The sequence below is a fragment of the Tamandua tetradactyla genome, chromosome 15 (genome assembly GCF_023851605.1).
Source record: "Tamandua tetradactyla isolate mTamTet1 chromosome 15, mTamTet1.pri, whole genome shotgun sequence".
Classification (NCBI taxonomy): Eukaryota; Metazoa; Chordata; class Mammalia; order Pilosa; family Myrmecophagidae; genus Tamandua; species Tamandua tetradactyla.
The window spans coordinates 21,158,384-21,176,092 of NC_135341.1; the positions used below are offsets into that span (position 1 = coordinate 21,158,384).

The window sequence follows — 17,709 nt, forward strand, 5'->3', positions numbered from 1 at the left end:
CTCGTATAAGATTCTTAGTCCACTGGTTTCACAAATTACTATGGAATATTGTTCAGGACACAGTAATCATCTACAATCTACATTATTGCTGGATATAATGGCATTTCTGAAAGCAGTATTTGGATCACATAAATTAATCAAAATACTGTTGATATCTAAACAATCCATGATTATTTTCAGACATCACATAATTTCAGCCACTTATCATCTGTTAGATTATTTTATTGTAAGATTATTTGTTGTTTTGTTAGTTTGGGGTGGGGGACATTCCCTTTCTACACTCTTTAATTCAGTGGAAACAATTGTCTTAAAACTTTTATGTTTACAATGAGATTTTCTTTTTGTATGCTGTATGGAGGGGTTCACATTTCATTCTTTTTCCACCATTTGTTGACTTTTTGTTTGTTTGTTTTTGTTTTTGGTTTGGGGAAGTACATGGGCTGGGAACCCGGGTCTCCCACATGGCAGGTGAGAATTCTACCACTGAACTACCCTTGCACCTTCACAATAAAATATTTTAATAGAATAAGATATAAACTAATACAACTGAAATAGATGACCAAACTCTACTCCATTAAAATTGTGGCTTGCTACAGAACATTAAGTTTGGAAAGTGGTGTCAATGAACAAAAGATAGCACAAACATAGCTGAGATTAAAATTCTGAAAGGAACTTTGCCATTGTTTTCAGATCAAAAGGGGCATTTGATATTGTAAAATTATGAGATGAAACAGTATTTAGGTAATAGTTTGGATCATTGCTGCCCAACTGAAATGTAATGGAAGCCACATGTGTAATTTTAAATTTTCTAATAGCCACATTAAAAAAGTGAAAAGGAACAAATGAAATTAATTTTAATAATATATCTATTTAAACCAATACATCCAAAACATTACCATGTCAATGTGTAATTAATTAAACACTAATGATCAAAAAAATTTTAAATATATTTTTTGAGAAATATCCACATATAGTATAACCATATTATACAATCAGTGGCTCATAATATCATCACATAGTTGTGTATTCTTCACCATGATCATTTTTAGGACATTTGCATCACTCCAGAAAAAGAAATAAAAAGAAAAAAAAAGAACTCATACATCCCATACCCCCTACCCCTCCCTTCCATCGACCCACAACGTTTCAATCTACCTGATTTTAACCCCATCTCCCCCTATTATTTACTTATTCCCTATCCTTCTTTTTTTTTCTTTACTCAAATGATATTTTTATATTCTTTTTTTTGTGCTGTCTTTGAAATCTCATGTGTACTTTACACTCACAGCATATCCCACTAGTTACATTTCCAGAGCTCAGAAATCACATAGGGCTCAGTGTGTCATAGCTGAGGTCTGAATTCTGATCAAGAAGGAGCATTAGTTGCCCAACACAAATTGGATGCTAATCTCTCCAGTTCATCAAGTAGTACCTTTTGAGTGTCTATCATTCCCTAAATTTGTGCTACAGTCTCACAGTATTTAGGACAACAGAACCTAGACAACAACCCAGAAAATAAACTCTGATTCAAGGCAGAATTATCTACAACTGAGAATTCTTACAGTCATCACACCTCACTTTATCCAATACTAATAACAGCACAATAATAAACAATATAAAAATAAACACTGAGAATACAAAAGCAGGTGATCCTCATCTTGTAAAAATGCCAGGCACTGTTTACATGTGTAACAACCCTCTGAGGTTGGAGCTTTGATATTTAGAATCACAAACTCCCAGTACAGATATGCCACCAATGTGGACAGTAATTCTCATCCCACATGCAGAAAAAAATGGCTAAAATTTATTTAGGGCTTGCTGTGGGCCAGGCACTATGTTAAGCAATTAGCTATCATTATTTCATTAAATATCACAAAAAGCTTACAAAATAAGCACTATTTGTTCCATTTTTCAAATTAAGTAATAGATTCAGAGAGGTTAATTACGTTGTACAAAGACGCTAGCCTGTAAGTGGCCCTAACTCCTTGCTCACACAACTCTATATACCATAGTATGTAGTCTATTTTATAATTACTTCAGTTGTCAAAAGAAGGTACCTTCTCCAGTGCACTACCTAATAAACTTGGGAAGATGACACTTACCTGTTTTTAAGAAATAATTGGCAACCTCACAAATCCGTGAATGAATATTGTCTAGATTGCGTGGCTCTGATAATAAGTGAAGACAAGTTTAGAGAAGATTGGAAGGTGGTGATGGATTCTGGGAACACAGCTTAGAGAGGAGGACATTCTTTTTGCCTTCCACATACCAGCATTTCCCCAGTGTTGCTCCCATTAGGAACACACATAAATGATGACTAAAGTCCACAACTGCACTCATAATAAACACAGTCATTTACAGGGCACCTTTTTTTTTGCAACACATTTTGGCATTCTTTATCTTATCTGATCCTCATAATCACCTTGTAAGATGGGTAGGTCAGGTATTATACTCATTTTATTGCTGAGGGGGAAAAGAGATAGGCTCACCAGGATCCCATAGCTGCTAGGTGAAGGAGTCAAATCCAAAATGAGAATTATAACTCTCTGAGTTATATAATTCTCACTCTTTTCACTTGGTCCATGTTTCCAAGAATCTGGCAGATGAAGCCCTGGTGGTTGTGAGATGATTTGGGGGGCAAGGAAGACTGCTCTTTATTTCACAATCTGTGTTTATTTTTATGGATATTAGAAAAAAATATGAACAGTGCAACAAGGCGTTATTTCAAGGTTATTATTGCTGAGGAGGAGGCATGTAATTAAGTTACCAAAGTGAGTTTAATCTAATGAAACTATTAAGCAAGTAATAGTACAGATGATATGATATGGTGGATATGGTTAATATCATGACCAAAATTTGGGAAACTACCTTCAATAATGCTGCATATTACCTAACAGGAAACTTTCTATTACCTAATGCAGATTCCAAAGGACAAATCGCATGTTTTTAATTTTTTGTTTGATTAAAAAAGAACACATGATCCCAATGGGCAAATATTGTTTTAACACCCTTAGCATTTCATTTGGACTTTATACAACAGTTCTTTTTAATAATGTCTTTTCTGCTTCACTAAACCTGAACTTCTTGAGTATGATGATTTTATCTTACTCATCTTTGTGGTCATCGGTGTGCCTAGGTATTTATTTCAATTTGGATACTTCTTTAAAAAGAGAGACCCACTCACATTACATCAAGAAAGGAGCATGCTGGGGGAGGATGCTTATGGACAGGAAATAGAAGGGAAGAATGAGTCAGCTCTCGGGGATGAACAACTCACCTCCCATATCCCTCACGGACACGTACCCTGCTGGTTTCTTGAGGTATTTTTGCTTCTCTCTGTCTAACACTCTTCTTCCTTTGTTGACTCAGAGTCTCTGCTTCCTTATAATTTTGGCTCCTATAAAGCTCTTCATAGTGTCATGGGCCTTGACTCTATCTCATTAGTGATCTTCTGCTGCTCCCTTCTTCCCTTCTTCCTTCCTTTCCTCTCTCCCTCCAGCTTCTTAGTTCAAATTCCCCAAATAGGGAATTCAATTGGTCTAGCTCAGCTTTCTTCAACAGGTCATTCATTTATTTACTGAAAAAAATTTTTTGTTAAGTCTAAGAAGTATCTCAAATTTTCATGTCCAAAGTACAATTTAAACATGTCCCACCAACCTACCACCATTCTCCCAGTTCTTTGTCTCCAAATCTTGATTCCTTCTTTGCCTCACCTTCTTCAAAACATTCTTTCTATCGGTCAGTTTTATGGACTATCTGTTAGATAGATCCTATGCCTCTCCAGTTTTCTCCCTCTAAACCACAGAAATTCTGATTTAAGCCATCATCATCTCTTGCCTAGATCAACTGTCCTAACCTTGGAACTGGTCTCCATGTGCCCTGAAAAAAAGAATCTTTCACACAACAACTAAGATAATCATTAAATTATGTAAATCAGATTATGTCATTCCCCTGGTTTTAAACAGAGGATTCCCATTGCACCTAGTATAAAACTCAAGTGACTTACATGATAGAACCTCTGAGGCTCTATCTGACTTGGCTCCGCCTGCCTCATTGCACCCCAATCTTTCACCTTACCCACTTGTTCTTGCTACGTGACTCTTCTTTCTATTTCATTACAGTGCCAGCCCCCTTACTGCCTTTGTACTTGCTGTTCATTCTGCACAGAATCTCTTCTTCTGATCTTGACCTGGTTCATCCTTCTCCTCATTCAGGTCTCAGCTTGAACGTCCCTTCATAAGGATGCAATGAGGCAGGCCATGCCAGGTCAGATAGAGCCTCAGAGCTTCTATCATATAAGTCACTTGACTTTTATACTAGGTGCAATGGGAATCCTGTTTAAAACCAGGGGAATGACATAATCTGATTTACCACACCCTCTCCAGTTATTCTCTATCACATCACTCTGTTTAAATTTTATCAATGTGCCTGTTGTTATTTGACATGATGTTGGTCTTTTGCTTGTTTACTTGTTTATTTGCTCTGTTCCTTCCCTTACTACAATGTTAAGTCCCATGAGAAGGACTTCATCTGTCTTGTTCTCCATAGGATGCCCAGCACCAAGAACGGCTGCCTGGCACACAGTGGACATATATATTTAAAAATATTTTTTTGAGGTATCTTCTTGCACCATAATGTCCATCCAAAGAATACAATCAATGGCTCACAATATCATCACATTGTTGTACATTCATCACCATGATCATTTTTAGAACATCTGCATCACTCCAGAAAAAGAAATTAAAAGAAAAAACAAAAAACCCATATATCCCATACCTCTTACTGCTCTCATTGGCCACTAGTATTGCAATTTACCCATTTTTTCTTTTTTTGGCCCTTATCCTCTCTCCCATCATTTATTTATTTTTGTCCTTATTGTGAATATTTAAAAATTGTACTAAATGAATAAATGAGTCTCTCTTTGAGCCAACAACCATTTGGAGATTGTTGACCATCTAACAAACTGGTGTCCACCTATCAGCCTATAAGCCAATCAACTAGGACAGGCAGGGCCCCATGGATCTAAACACTGCTGCCTCTGGGCTGGACCTGCGGCTAGGGCAAGCATCCTTCATTCCTCTGGTGACACACTTTGTATGTATTTAATGACTGAATGGCTTGAATGGACAAAGGCTCAAAAGTTCAAGGACTCCTGATGATGTACAGTAAGACTCTGAAAGAACAGCTGAGTGTACACTTTATTACATTTCCCTACTTTCTATACTTCTCTTCTAGAAAACATTATAAAATATGCTAATGACACAATGACTATTGGCTACAGGCATTTAGTTGAAAATTGAAGTGATTTTCAAGACTGAAGAAATAGTCATCTGGGCACTAGTGAAGAGTCTGAACTAGAGAGTAATTCACATGACATTTTCACTTAGTCTTGCACAACGTAAGGCATTTACATTCATTTTCTTCTATGGCACTGTTTGTTCCAATACAGGATATTTAAGCTTTAATTTGTATCTGCATAAAGGAAACAAACTATATCTTTCTTTGGGGAATATTCACTCTGCAGAGGAACCAAAATCCCAGCTTTAAAGAACAGAGTAATCAGAATGGTAATTTCAGGTTTGGAAATGAAGTTCATGACAGACAAAGATGGTGGCTTAAATTGACAAAAAAATAATTCTTGATGGTATATTACCCCTGGCATTCATTCTCTCTTGACACTGCTAGAGGTGACTTGCTAAAATGTCAGATAACTAGTTCCTTCTCATTTGGACTAGCCATAAACTAGAGCTAGAGACAAATAAGAACAAAGTCTTGAAAATTAACCCTGAAGACAAATTCTTTCATGATACTTATGTATCTTTGAGGGAACAAGAATTGAAAAATGAGTTCTCTTTACAACCACTATTGGGCAGACTCTCTCCAATGCCTGCAGTTAATAAGGGTTGTTAAGATGAGCAACATGATATAAATCAATTCGATAGATGAATTCTCAAAGAGTTCTATCACATTGAATAAACGTTAATTTATTTAGTTAGGCAATTTGTTATATATCTCCTTGTCATTAGTAAAGATTATCAGGGCCTTGATTCTAATTATATGCACTGTGACTTTGTGAGATAGTTATATTGGGCAAGGATGTCAGGCCATTGGTACAAATTTCTGTATAACCAAGGATTTGCTGTGGGTCCTAGGGTGAGGCATGCAACTTCTGTGTCTTAATTTCATTAATGTCAAACTATTCTTAAAAAAAGATTAAACTCCATGAAAAAGAACCTAATCTCTCCATTTTTTAAATCCCCCTCATTGCCAAAGCACAGTGTCTGCAACAGTACTGAAAGTTTGTTGTATCAATTGATAAATCTTATAAGATTGCATTGGGGAATGTTAAATTAATAAAGCAATTGGTATGGGAGGCAAGGGATAAGGTAAGTGTTACAGCTATTAGATAAAAAGAAAAATGAATAATTGCCCAAAATTTTTGTCAGGAGTAAAGATGTCTAACAACCATATAGCAAGATATTCATTCTCAGTGATAATCAAGTAAGTACAAATAAAATGAGAAATTGCTTTTTAAAAAACTCATATTTGCAGTGATTTAAAGTTATAGTATTCCTTATTGGGAAGAAAGTGGAGAAACAGACCTCTTCATAACCTGGTAGCTATGCCAACTGCTTTCTGGAGAGGAATATGACAAAAACTATAAAAATTAAAGGTGTGCATACGTTTTGCCCCAGCAATCCTACTTGTACGAACTTGCTTTATGAGTTAAGATGCAAAACTATGCTCATTGTTGAATTTTTTGTAATAGTGAAAACCTGAAACAACCTAAATATACATCAATAGGTGACTGGATTAATAAATTATAGTATAGCTATACAATAAATTATGGTATAGTGATGATGTAATATATGCAGTAGATCCATACATAACTGCTGGAATGGAAAGATGCTTATAATTGCTCTTTTCATGTTTTCAATTTCATTTATTTCTGCTCTAATCTTTGTTATTTCTTTCCTTTTGCTTGCTTTGGGATTAGTTTGCTGTTCTTTCTCCAGTTCTTCCAAGTGGACAGTTAATTCCTGCATTTTTGCCTTTTCTTCTTTTCTGATAAAGGCATTTAGGGCAATAAATTTCCCTCTTAGCACTGCCTTTGCTGCGTCCCATAAGTTTTGATATGTTGTGTCTTCATTTTCATTTGCCTCTAGGTATTTACTAATTTCTCTCGCAATTTCTTCTTTGACCCACTTGTTGTTTAAGAGTGTGTTGTTGAGCCTCCATGTATTTATGAATTTTCTGGCACTCTGCCTATTATTGATTTCCAACTTCATTCCTTTATGATCCGAGAAAGTGTTGTGTATGATTTCAATATTTTAAAATTTGTTAAGACTTGCTTTGTGACCCAGCATATGGTCTATCTTTGAGAATGATCCATGAGCACTTGAAAAAAAGGTGTATCCTGCTGTTGTGGGATGTAATGTCCTATAAATGTCTGTTAAGTCAAGCTCATTTATAGTAATATTCAGGTTCTCTATTTCTTTATTGATCCTCTGTGTAGATGTTCTGTCCATTGATGAGAGTGGTGAATTGAAGTCTCCAACTATTATGGTATATGTGTCTATTTCCCTTTTCAGTGTTTGCAGTGTATTCCTCACGTATTTTGGGGCATTCTGGTTCGGTGCGTAAATATTTATGATTGTTATGTCTTCTTGCTTAATTGTTCCTTTTAGTAGTATATAGTGTCCTTCTTTGTCTCTTTTAACTGTTTTACATTTGAAGTCTAACTTGTTGGATATTAGTATAGCCACTCCTGCTCTTTTCTGGTTGTTATTTGCATGAAATATCTTTTCCCAACCTTTCACTTTCAACCTATATTTATCTTTGGGTCTAAGATGTGTTTCCTGTAGACAGCATATAGAAGGATCCTATTTTTTAATCCATTCTGCCAGTCTATGTCTTTTAATTGGGGAATTCAGTCCATTGACATTTAGAGTTATTACTGTTTGAATAATATTTTCCTCTACCATTTTGCCTTTTGTATTATATATATCATATCTGACTTTCCTTCTTTCTACACTTTTCTCCATGTCTCTCTCTTCTGTCTTTTCGGTTCTGACTCTAGTGCTTCCTTTAGTATTTCTTGCAGAGCTGGTCTCTTGGTCACAAATTCTCTCAGTGACTTTTTGTCTGAGAATGTTTTAATTTCTCCCTCATTTTTGAAGGACAATTTTGCTGGATATAGGAGTCTTGGCTGGCAGTTTTTCTCTTTTAGTAACTTAAATATATCATCCCACTGTCTTCTAGCTTCCATGGTTTCTGCTGAGAAATCTACACATAGTCTTATTGGGTTTCCCTTGTATGTGACGGATTGTTTTTCTCTCGCTGCTTTCAAGATCCTCTCTTTCTCTTTGACCTCTGACATTCTAACTAGTAAGTGTCTTGGGGAACGCCTATTTGTGTCTAATCTCTTTGGGGTGCGCTGCACTTCTTGGATCTGTAATTTTAGGTCTTTCATAAGAGTTGGGAAATTTTCAGTGATAATTTCTTCCATTAGTTTTTCTCCTCCTTTTCCCTTCTCTTCTCCTTCTGGGATACCCACTACACGTATATTTGTACGGTTCACATTGTCCTTGAGTTCCCTGATACCTTGTTCAAATTTTTCCATTCTTTTCTGGATAGTTTCTGTTTCTTTTTGGAATTCAGATGTTTCATCCTCCAAATCACTAATTCTATCTTCTGTTTCTTTAAATCTGTCGTTGTAGGTATCCATTGTTTTTTCCATCTTTTCTACTTTATCTTTCACTTCCATAAGTTCTGTGATTTGTTTTTTCAGTTTTTCTATTTCTTCTTTATGTTCAGCCCATGTCTTCTTCATGTCCTCCCTCAATTTATCGATTTCGTTTTTGAAGAGGTTTTCCATTTCTGTTCGTATATTCAGCATTAGTTGTTTCAGCTCCTGTATCTCATTTGAACTATTGGTTTCTTCGTTTGACTGGGCCATATGTTCAATTTTCTGAGCGTGATCCGTTATCTTCTGCTGGCGTCTGGGCATTTAGTCAGATTTCCCTGGGTGTTCGACCCCACAGGTTGAAAGATTTTTCTGTGCAATCTCTGGGTTCTGTTTTTCTTATCCTGCCCAGTAGGTGGCGCTCGTGGCACACGTTTGTCTACGGGTTCCACCAGTGAAAGTTGCTGTGGGTCCTTTAACTCTGGAAAATTCTCGCCGTAGGGGAGGTTCGGCCGCCGAAGCGTCTTGGAAGAATGCCAGCCGGCCTGGGGTTCCGAATGCGGGGAGGGTCGCCGGCCGCCGCAGCACGGGAGAGCGTCCGGCCGAATTAGCTAGTCGGCCCGGGGCACCAAGCGTGGCGGGAGGGCGCCAGCTGTCGCAGCCCAGGAGAGTGCACTATTCCCAGCCGACGGGGGAGTCACGTGTTTGGAAGGGATCCCCCGGTCACTGTTCTCCGCAGTCTGGGGGTTTCCGACCCAACTATCTCAGTTGTTCCGGGGGGCCTCATGTGGTGGGGGCACCAGCCGCCGTGGCCTAAGGGGACCGCCTGTCCAATTCTATCAGCTGGCGTGGGAAGGTGGAAGGGAGGGACTCCAGTCGCTTGCCGTCCCACCCAGGAAAGCCCGTGCCCCTTGGTGATCTCACCGGAGCTGGTTCTCCCAGATAGTCAGCCGTTCCAGGATGGGGTACGCCGTCCCTTTGCTCTCCCTCGTGGCTCCAGGAGCTGCTCTGTATTATCTCCACTCCCCCAGTAGCTGTTCTGGAGGAGGAAAGGTGAGGGCGGCAAGGCTGTAGAGGCTGGTGGTGGAGGAGCCGGTGAAGGCGGGGGAAGAGGGCACCGTGGTGGTTGGAGAGCGGCTGGAGCAGGAGGAGAAAGAGAGGGGAGAAGGAGGGCGGGCGGTCGGCTGCTGTGGGGCGTGGGCGCCGCGCGGCGGGCCGGCGGAGAAAGAGAGGGGAGAAGGAGGGCGGGCGGGTCGGCTGCTGCGGGGCGTGGGCGCCGCGCCTATAATTGCTCTTTTAAAATAAACTTTAATTTGCAAAATAGTACTTACACCAAAATCAGTTTGCATCAAAAATGAGTTTATGGAAAAAAAATCTCAAATGATACATAACAAAACTCTTGGTAGTGAGTATCTTTGAGTAATTACATGAAGGGAGAATTCGAATATTCTATTTCATCCATTTCTGAAAGACAGGCTTTTTTGGGGGAGGCGGTGGTGCATGGTCCAGGAATCGAACGTGGGTCTCCCACATGAAAGGCAGGCATTCTAACCAAGATAGGCTTTTTAAAACATAAAAAAATATATTGCTTTTCTTTATTTAAAAAATGATATTTTAAAATGTGGTTATAAGCCACAGAAATTGTAACTGTGTTTTAGATGATGATGTGTAAGGTGGTGGAGGAATGGGTGAAATATGAAACCTCTGGTAATTATACTAAAATAAAACATGTAGCTAGAGGTTATGGGGCATAACTCACAGCTAATTTCTAAAGATGCTGAGAGCTAATCAAGTATACCTCAGAAGAAGCCCCAACTATACACTTAGGAAAAGTGGCTCTCTGCACTGTCCACTTATTTCTGATAACTCAATGCTAAGCTTAAGAAGCAAGATAACTAATTTTCCTTCACTGTAATCAAAGTGGCCAAGTTCCCTGATTAGTATTAGGTCCTCTCAAGTCCTCAGCTGCTGCTGCCCTCCACAATCCACCCCTTTCCCAGGGAAATGTGAATCAGCCATGGCACTAATAATCCCATTCTTAGAAAACCCTGTCATTTGTATGATTCCTTAACACTCAGCTTCCAAGTGACAGCTGCTATTTCAGTATAGAATCTTTCAAAATGAGAAGAAGTTCTACAAACTATCAGCAACAGCTCATTTACTGCAAATGCTGGCTGGCTGCAAAAATGAAAAAGTAATAATTTTAACTCCAGCCTGGAGTTGTTTTTTTCTTTGCAGTTGATTCCTAAATTCAGTAAATCAACTGGAAAATAAATGCCAGTAATTCTGAGTCCCAAAGAACACCATGCCCCTGAGGACCATTCCCCAAATCCTCCTTGGCCTGTCCAGCTTGCCTGCTTGTGGGAACAGGCTATAAATCTAGGATTGAGGAAAGACCTCTCCATAGTTGTGGGGGTTTGTAAATTCAAGGGCATCACTGCTGCTCTTTAGATGTGGTGGCTAAATTCATGGTCTTCGGAGTACACTAGACCTAGATATTCAAAGTCTGGCCTGGCCAGTGATTAGCTGTGTGACTGGGGCAAGTCACTGAACCACATGAGCCTTAGTTTTCTCATCCATCAAGTAGAGTTCAGGTAGCTATCTCATAAGGATATGGTTAGGACTAAATGGTATAAAAGGTATGATGTGCTTTGCATAGCTCCTGATATATGGTCAAATGACTAATGTCATTCTTTTCATCAGATGGTGACAATGTTGCTGATGATTACTGTTGCCTTCATCATCATCATCATCACCCCATGTTTCTGGAAGAGAGTTTGGGGAGGAAGTAAACAATTCCACTGAGATACCCATGGGAGTCTGTGACCGTTTGAAGCTATCATGTTCTCCAGAAAAAATCATGTACTTAAAGCTAATCCATTCCTGTGGGTATAAACCTATAGTGGGTGTGGACCTATTGTAAGTAGACTCTCTTGGTGAGTTAGGATCTTAAGTTGAGATGTGACCCATTTCATTTAAGTTGGGTCTTCATCCTCTTACTGGAGACCTTTATAAGAAACTCAGAGAGAAAAGCCAGAGGAGCTCAGAGAAGACCTACAGAAAACAGAGAGAAACCACAGAAATAGAGAGGAAACCATGAAGCTAGAGGCTGGAAACAATGAAAGCCAGGAGAGAAGGGAGAGACCAACAGATATCACCATGTGCCTGGTCATGTGACATAAATGCAGAGGATTGCCAATAGCCAGTCTTTGGGGAGAAATCATCATTTGTTGATACCTTGATTTGGATATTTTCATGGCCTCAGAACTGTAAACTTTTATGTTAATAAATCCCCATTGCATTTCATCAGCTTTAGCAAACTAAAACAGCATCAGGAGTTTTGGGTAGGCTTCCAGATATGACACTTCTTAACTGCATGACCTTGAATAAAGCTTTAGGTCTCTGTGTACTGATCTGCCAAAAGGGAAATAAAAATAATGTGGTTCTGCCTTCTTTACAGTTTTGTTGTGATGACCACACTAAAATATGCTAATCATTATACATATAATGGTATATACATACATATAGAAATAAAAGTATATTCACCCTGCTGCCGATCTCTAGCCTCATTTCCACTTGGCCTAGGAAAGAAAGGCAAGAAGCCCTTAGCCTTTTTTGAAGGATAACATACTCAAAGGCACATGTTGGGGGAAGTAAAACTGCTATAGTTTTCCCATTACTACCAAATTTAAATGACCATTTACTTTTAAAAAAAAATTAATTATTATTATTATTTTTTGCATAGGCAGGCACTGGGAATTGAACCTGGGTCTCTGGTATGGCAGGCGAGAACTCTGCCTGCTGAGCCACCGTGGCCTGCCCATGACCATTCACTTTTATGGCAAGTTCATTGTTTTTTATTATAAGAGAAATATATACCTACTACAGAAAATTTGAGAATAGAAAATAGAAACATCCTTATGCTTATTCACAATACTTATCTTTTTGTTTACAGTGTTAAATATAATAAATGAAGGCAAGTGTTTACTTAAATCAAAGTTCAATCCCAAATATATTTTTTAAATGTCCATTACTGTTAAAACACAAAATTTAGACTATAGCAAATTAAAGCTCTACCTATTTCCCTATAGGTCAGCAGTTCTCAAATTTCCATCCTTCTAGGAATCATTTAATCTTGTTAAAATGCCAATTCCCAGACCTCACCAGCAGTGATGCTGATTTGGTAGGTCTTTGGTAGAATCTTGACATCTCCATTTTTAACAAACCTTCTACACGATATAGATACAGTAGCTGGTTCATGAACCTCACATTGAAAGAGAATCTAACGTGCTGATTCAAGTCCAGTGCCTCTGAATTCCCACAGGTGAAACCTGGGCGGGCAATGAGGAATGCAAATGTCAAACTTATAGTTTTCACTTGATGCCACAGGCCCTGATGCTTGTACCTTTCAGTTCTGGCTATCTGAGCATTTGGCAGGTGAGTCAGCCTGAGCACTTGCCTCTTCCTTATTGGACCTCATGACCCCTACATAAGCCAATTCATCTCATGGCTCACAAGATGCCATTTTCTCAGGAAAAGGTAGAAAGGACAGAGAGCACAGGAAGGAGAGGGAGCACAGGTCTCCACCACTCAATTGACACCAGTGTGACCTAATAAAGTACCTTGTGTGACATTGGGCCAACTGCTTGAGAGCTGCAGGGGAGGCAAAGAATGTTCTAACATTACTCTGGTTGTGGAAGAGATGGAAGCAGAGATGGAGGTTAATGGAACGATGGAGGGGGCACCTAACCTTTTCAAGGAATATGTCATAACATATAGATGCAAGAGTGGGATATTTCCTTCTGACATTACTGGGCTGTCACTGTAGCTGAGTTTCTTTGTCCTTTTCTAAACAACTCAACATTTCTCTCTCTCTCTCTCTCTCCTCTTTTCTAGGAAAAAAAAAAACAGATGTAAAGAAGAACTACAACTTTGTTTCATAACTTTGAAGAAAGCAATGTTTCCATTCTTCTAGGGTGTAAAGCTTCTCTTAGGTAGTGAGGTTCCACCCACCACAATCCCCCATGCCTGCTCTGAAAATTACACACTGCGAAATGGAAAACTACATAAAAGGCCCACTCAGCATACACTGATTTAATCTCTGCCGCTTGTCACCTCCCTATGGGAGCTCTACAGAAACAACAGCCTTGATTATATAACCTACAATCATTTTCAATAAACACCCCAATTCTGGTCTTTAAAAGTCTGTTTGGATTTTACCTAAATTGGACAAGTATCAGAGCAAGCCCCATGAAGCTGAAAGAACGGGACTTGTATGAAGTAATTGCATTGAATTTTTACATCTCCTTCTGCTCTCTCTGAAGCAGCAGCAGCTGGGTCACTAACAGAGTTCCTAGACAAAGTCAGGTGCTACTGTTGCCCTGGAAAGAAAATTGATGTATTGCCACTTCATAGAATTGGAGATCTAATTCTCTGTTAAGAAGATTTCCATCCAGCTGTCTTATTTTGCAAGTGAGGAAACAGGTGCAGAGAAGGGCTCTGTGCTGGTCATTGCCTGGTCTTTGCTCTGCTCCTCTCCTGCACTGCTGCATCTCAGAGGCCTGGTTTCTTTACCAACTCCGAGGGTGGGAAGGGAGAAGCCAGGATATTTTTTACTCTCTTTATTTTGCTATTTCGGGCAGTATCTCTAGCAGGGCAGCCTCTCTTCCTTGGTTCCTTTCTCTACTGTATATCTCCTTTCTTCATGGTCCCAGCTTCTGCCAGAAGCCCCTATCCTGTATTCTAAAAAGACCACCTCCTCATATATATGTCCTCATATATTTATCTATATCTTATATTTCTTGCTTACTTCTTTATTTTCTTCCATCCTTACAGGAGCCACGTCTAATTTGCCAACCAGTATGTGCCTATTGTTCAGCTTCCTGTACACTTAGGTGCTCAATAAATTTATATTGAAAGAATGAATAAATGATACATGAGGTCATTCTCAGATCTAGGAAAGATGATTAAAGCATGTCCCCCATTGTATTATACCTAACTGGGTGCCCACCCATATCTCTCAGGTACTCACCAATTCTGTATACAAAGAGAGCTTCCTAATGGAAACACTGGTGAGTCTCAGCCTGGGGTCTTTTCAAGCTCCAAGCTAATGCTTGGTCTGCATAAGTGCCAGGGAGTTAATGCCCCCAAGAGTGGCTTTGATCAATCATGTAGGAGTTGGTGGATGAGTCTCTGAGGTATGTTCTCCATGGTTTCCTGTAAGTTTCAGTTGTCCCAGTTGTCCACATTGGTAACCCACCCAATAACCGAAGCTATTGGCATTCTTCCTTTCTGTCTCACTTCTCCATTCCTTACTGGTGCTTCCAGGGATCACCTCCCAAATAAACTACTTGCCCTCAAATCCTTGTCTCAGGATGTGCTTCTGGGAGAACACTCATTCTCTCCAGTTCCCATCCACCCACCACTCCCTTTTTGGGAGATGCTGTACCAGAAGTGCTCAAATCTAACAATTATGCAGGTGTAGAGGGAAACAGTGCCTTGAGTGTGGTGTAGAATAATTTGTCATTCATTGATTTTTCCAATTAACCCCCTCCATGCCAGTAGCCATCCTACCACAATTTCTGTGATCCCCATAGACATTCCCTACAAATAGTAGCTCCTCTTTTCATGTTAGGGATCTTCTAACATTGCTGGACTCTGATGCCAGTTCCTTGCACTAGACTCTATTAATAATAATATCAGCAACATCAATGATACAATTCATTGAACACTTTATGTATGCCAGACTCTGTTACACAACTAATTTGTGTATAATTGAATGGTCACAACCACAACTTGAGGAAGGAACTTTTATTATTTCCTTTTTTACAGTAAGGAAACTGAGGCCCAGGAAGTTTATAACTTGCCCATCTAGTAAGTGGTGCTCCTTGGATTTGAAACCAGGAGTTCATGAACTCTCTCTTTGGCTATACCGATTCCAAATTTTCCAAATTCTCTGCCCTGTAGAACCACCAAGTCTTATGATACACAAAGTTTATTTTATGACAACATTAAAATGAGATACTGTAAACATAAAGTTTCTGAAATTTTAGCCAAAAAAAAGGTGAAACCCTTCGGCAATGAGAAACAATAAACAGATGCTTGCATGTAATTGCAAATGCAGCATTTCCAGAACACAAGATATTAAAAACATCACAGCCCTTAACATTTTTTCCCCCAAATTGGCCCTTACGGCACACACAAAAAAAGCACCCCCCCCCCCTCCCCGCCGCTGGACAGAGCTAGCTTTAGTAGAAAATGCATGAAACACCACAGCTTCCCTGGCATCTACTTTTACCTGTCCCCATGTTCCAAACAGTAGGAGGAGAATCACAGAGCAAGTGGCTAGAGTCCAAAGCAGGAGAAGGGCTAATGTTGCTTATTCAGTCAGTGCCCAGCTGAGCAGCCTCAGCTCATGCTGCTGTCAATACAAAGACCCCCTCTTTGAAGTCTCTGTTTTAAGGATCACAAGGATCAGGTTCAGAGTCTCCTTCTCCCACCCCACTGATGCCACACACCCTCCCAAGGGTGACTCTGGGTGCCACAAGAGCTCTCAGGCTGTCATTTCAAAAGGATTTCATTCTCCCACCAGTTTAGTGAGAAAAAAAATACAGGTCTTACAATAAGACCCTCTATAGCAACCCCCAAAAGTGAGCTAAAAGCAAGTTATTAAATGTGAGGTACTTAAATGTGTACACACTATTTGAGGTTTGCACAAAGTGTGAGCAAGGGTTGGGGAAGCATTCATTCTAGGTAAAATAAATTGATTTTGTTGTCTGAAGGATAATTTTTGCTAATGAACTAGAATAATTATCTTTTTCAGCTCTTTAGTTTATTTCTAATTATCATTTCTTGATTATGAAAGTAAAAAACAATACACTAAGAGACAACATGCTGAAGTTATGCCAGTTTTAAGCATTTCATCTATGACTCATTTAATACAACAATCTCATGAAGTAGGTGACATTGTCTCTGTTTCACAGCTAAAGAACAGAAACCATAGGCAGTTTTCCCAATATCACCCAGCCAGTAATAGCCAAGTGCAGATTCAAGCCCAGGCAGTCTGTCTCTAGAGTCTTTGTTGCATCAGTACATTGAGGGTGTAAAAGTAATAAAATTTTATTGTAGATAATCTGAAAAAACATGGACAAGCATAAATTATATTTGATTCATTCATAATTTCACCATTTAGAAATAAATATTTTAATATTCGGATGCAATGGCTCTACAAATACGATTTGGTTTTTGTTGTCTGGCTACTCTTTGAGAAAGGTACACGGCTAATCACCAAACCTGGAGAATATATTTGGGATGCACCTACTTAAAATATAGATTATGTCTTATCCAAAATTCATTTTGGAGACATCACAGAGCACTTTCAAAGCCTGAGCGATCATCTGATTTTTAGAAAATCTGAAATTGAGGTTGAAGTACTTGCTAATGTGACTGGCATTAAGAAAATACCTACCATATATGCTAAAATACCATGGTGGAGAAAACAACTGTGGCTTTCTTTCTTTTCTTTTCTTTTTTTTTCCTAATAGGCATATAAAAGTATCTCATAGTGGTTTAACTTTGCATTTCCCTTTTTACTAATGGTATTGAGCATTCCTTTAATTGCATATTTGATATTCGTATATCTTCTTTGTTCACATATCTTGCTTATTTTTAAAAATTGAGTTGTTTCTCATTAGTTTTGATAAAATTTCAGCATATATTTTGAATACAAACTTCATCAGATATACGACTTGAAAATATTTTCTTCCAGCATTTGGGTTGTCTTTCTTTCACTATATACTGTCTTTCAAAGAGCAGAAGTCTTTAATTTTGATGAAGCTCAATTTATTATATTTTTCTTTTATGTATTATGCATTTGGTGTTATACCTAAGAACTTTTTGCCTAACCCAAGGTTACAATATTTTATTTTATGTGTGTTCCAGAAGTTTTATAGTTTTAGACTTTACATTTAGAACTACAATCCACTTTGAGTTAATTGTTTTATATGATGTCATAAATGAATTGA

At 38.7% G+C, this 17,709-nt stretch overlaps 1 protein-coding gene across 12 annotated transcripts in view; it reads right to left on the bottom strand.

Moving 5' to 3' along the window:
• SYNPR (synaptoporin) overlaps positions 1-17,709 on the bottom strand; it is a 321,242-nt gene that overhangs the window by 102,209 nt on the left and 201,324 nt on the right. For 4 of the 12 annotated variants that reach the window (XR_013162656.1, XR_013162663.1, XR_013162662.1 and 1 more), the window contains exons 1-2: positions 13,092-13,267; positions 12,233-12,267 (exon numbers count right to left, since the gene is read on the bottom strand). The exons of 1 other annotated variant lie outside the window; for it this stretch is intronic. Coding sequence is in view for 2 of the 11 variants with exons in the window: in XM_077128800.1 (XP_076984915.1) it covers positions 12,209-12,210 (2 nt within the window). In the remaining 9 variants the exon portion in view is untranslated. Of the gene's footprint in view, positions 1-2,568; positions 2,667-3,277; positions 3,578-10,152; positions 10,248-12,208; positions 12,268-13,091; positions 13,268-17,709 lie in introns of those variants that run through there. 7 more of the 12 variants (XR_013162659.1, XR_013162658.1, XR_013162661.1 and 4 more) reach the window with 6 other exon arrangements.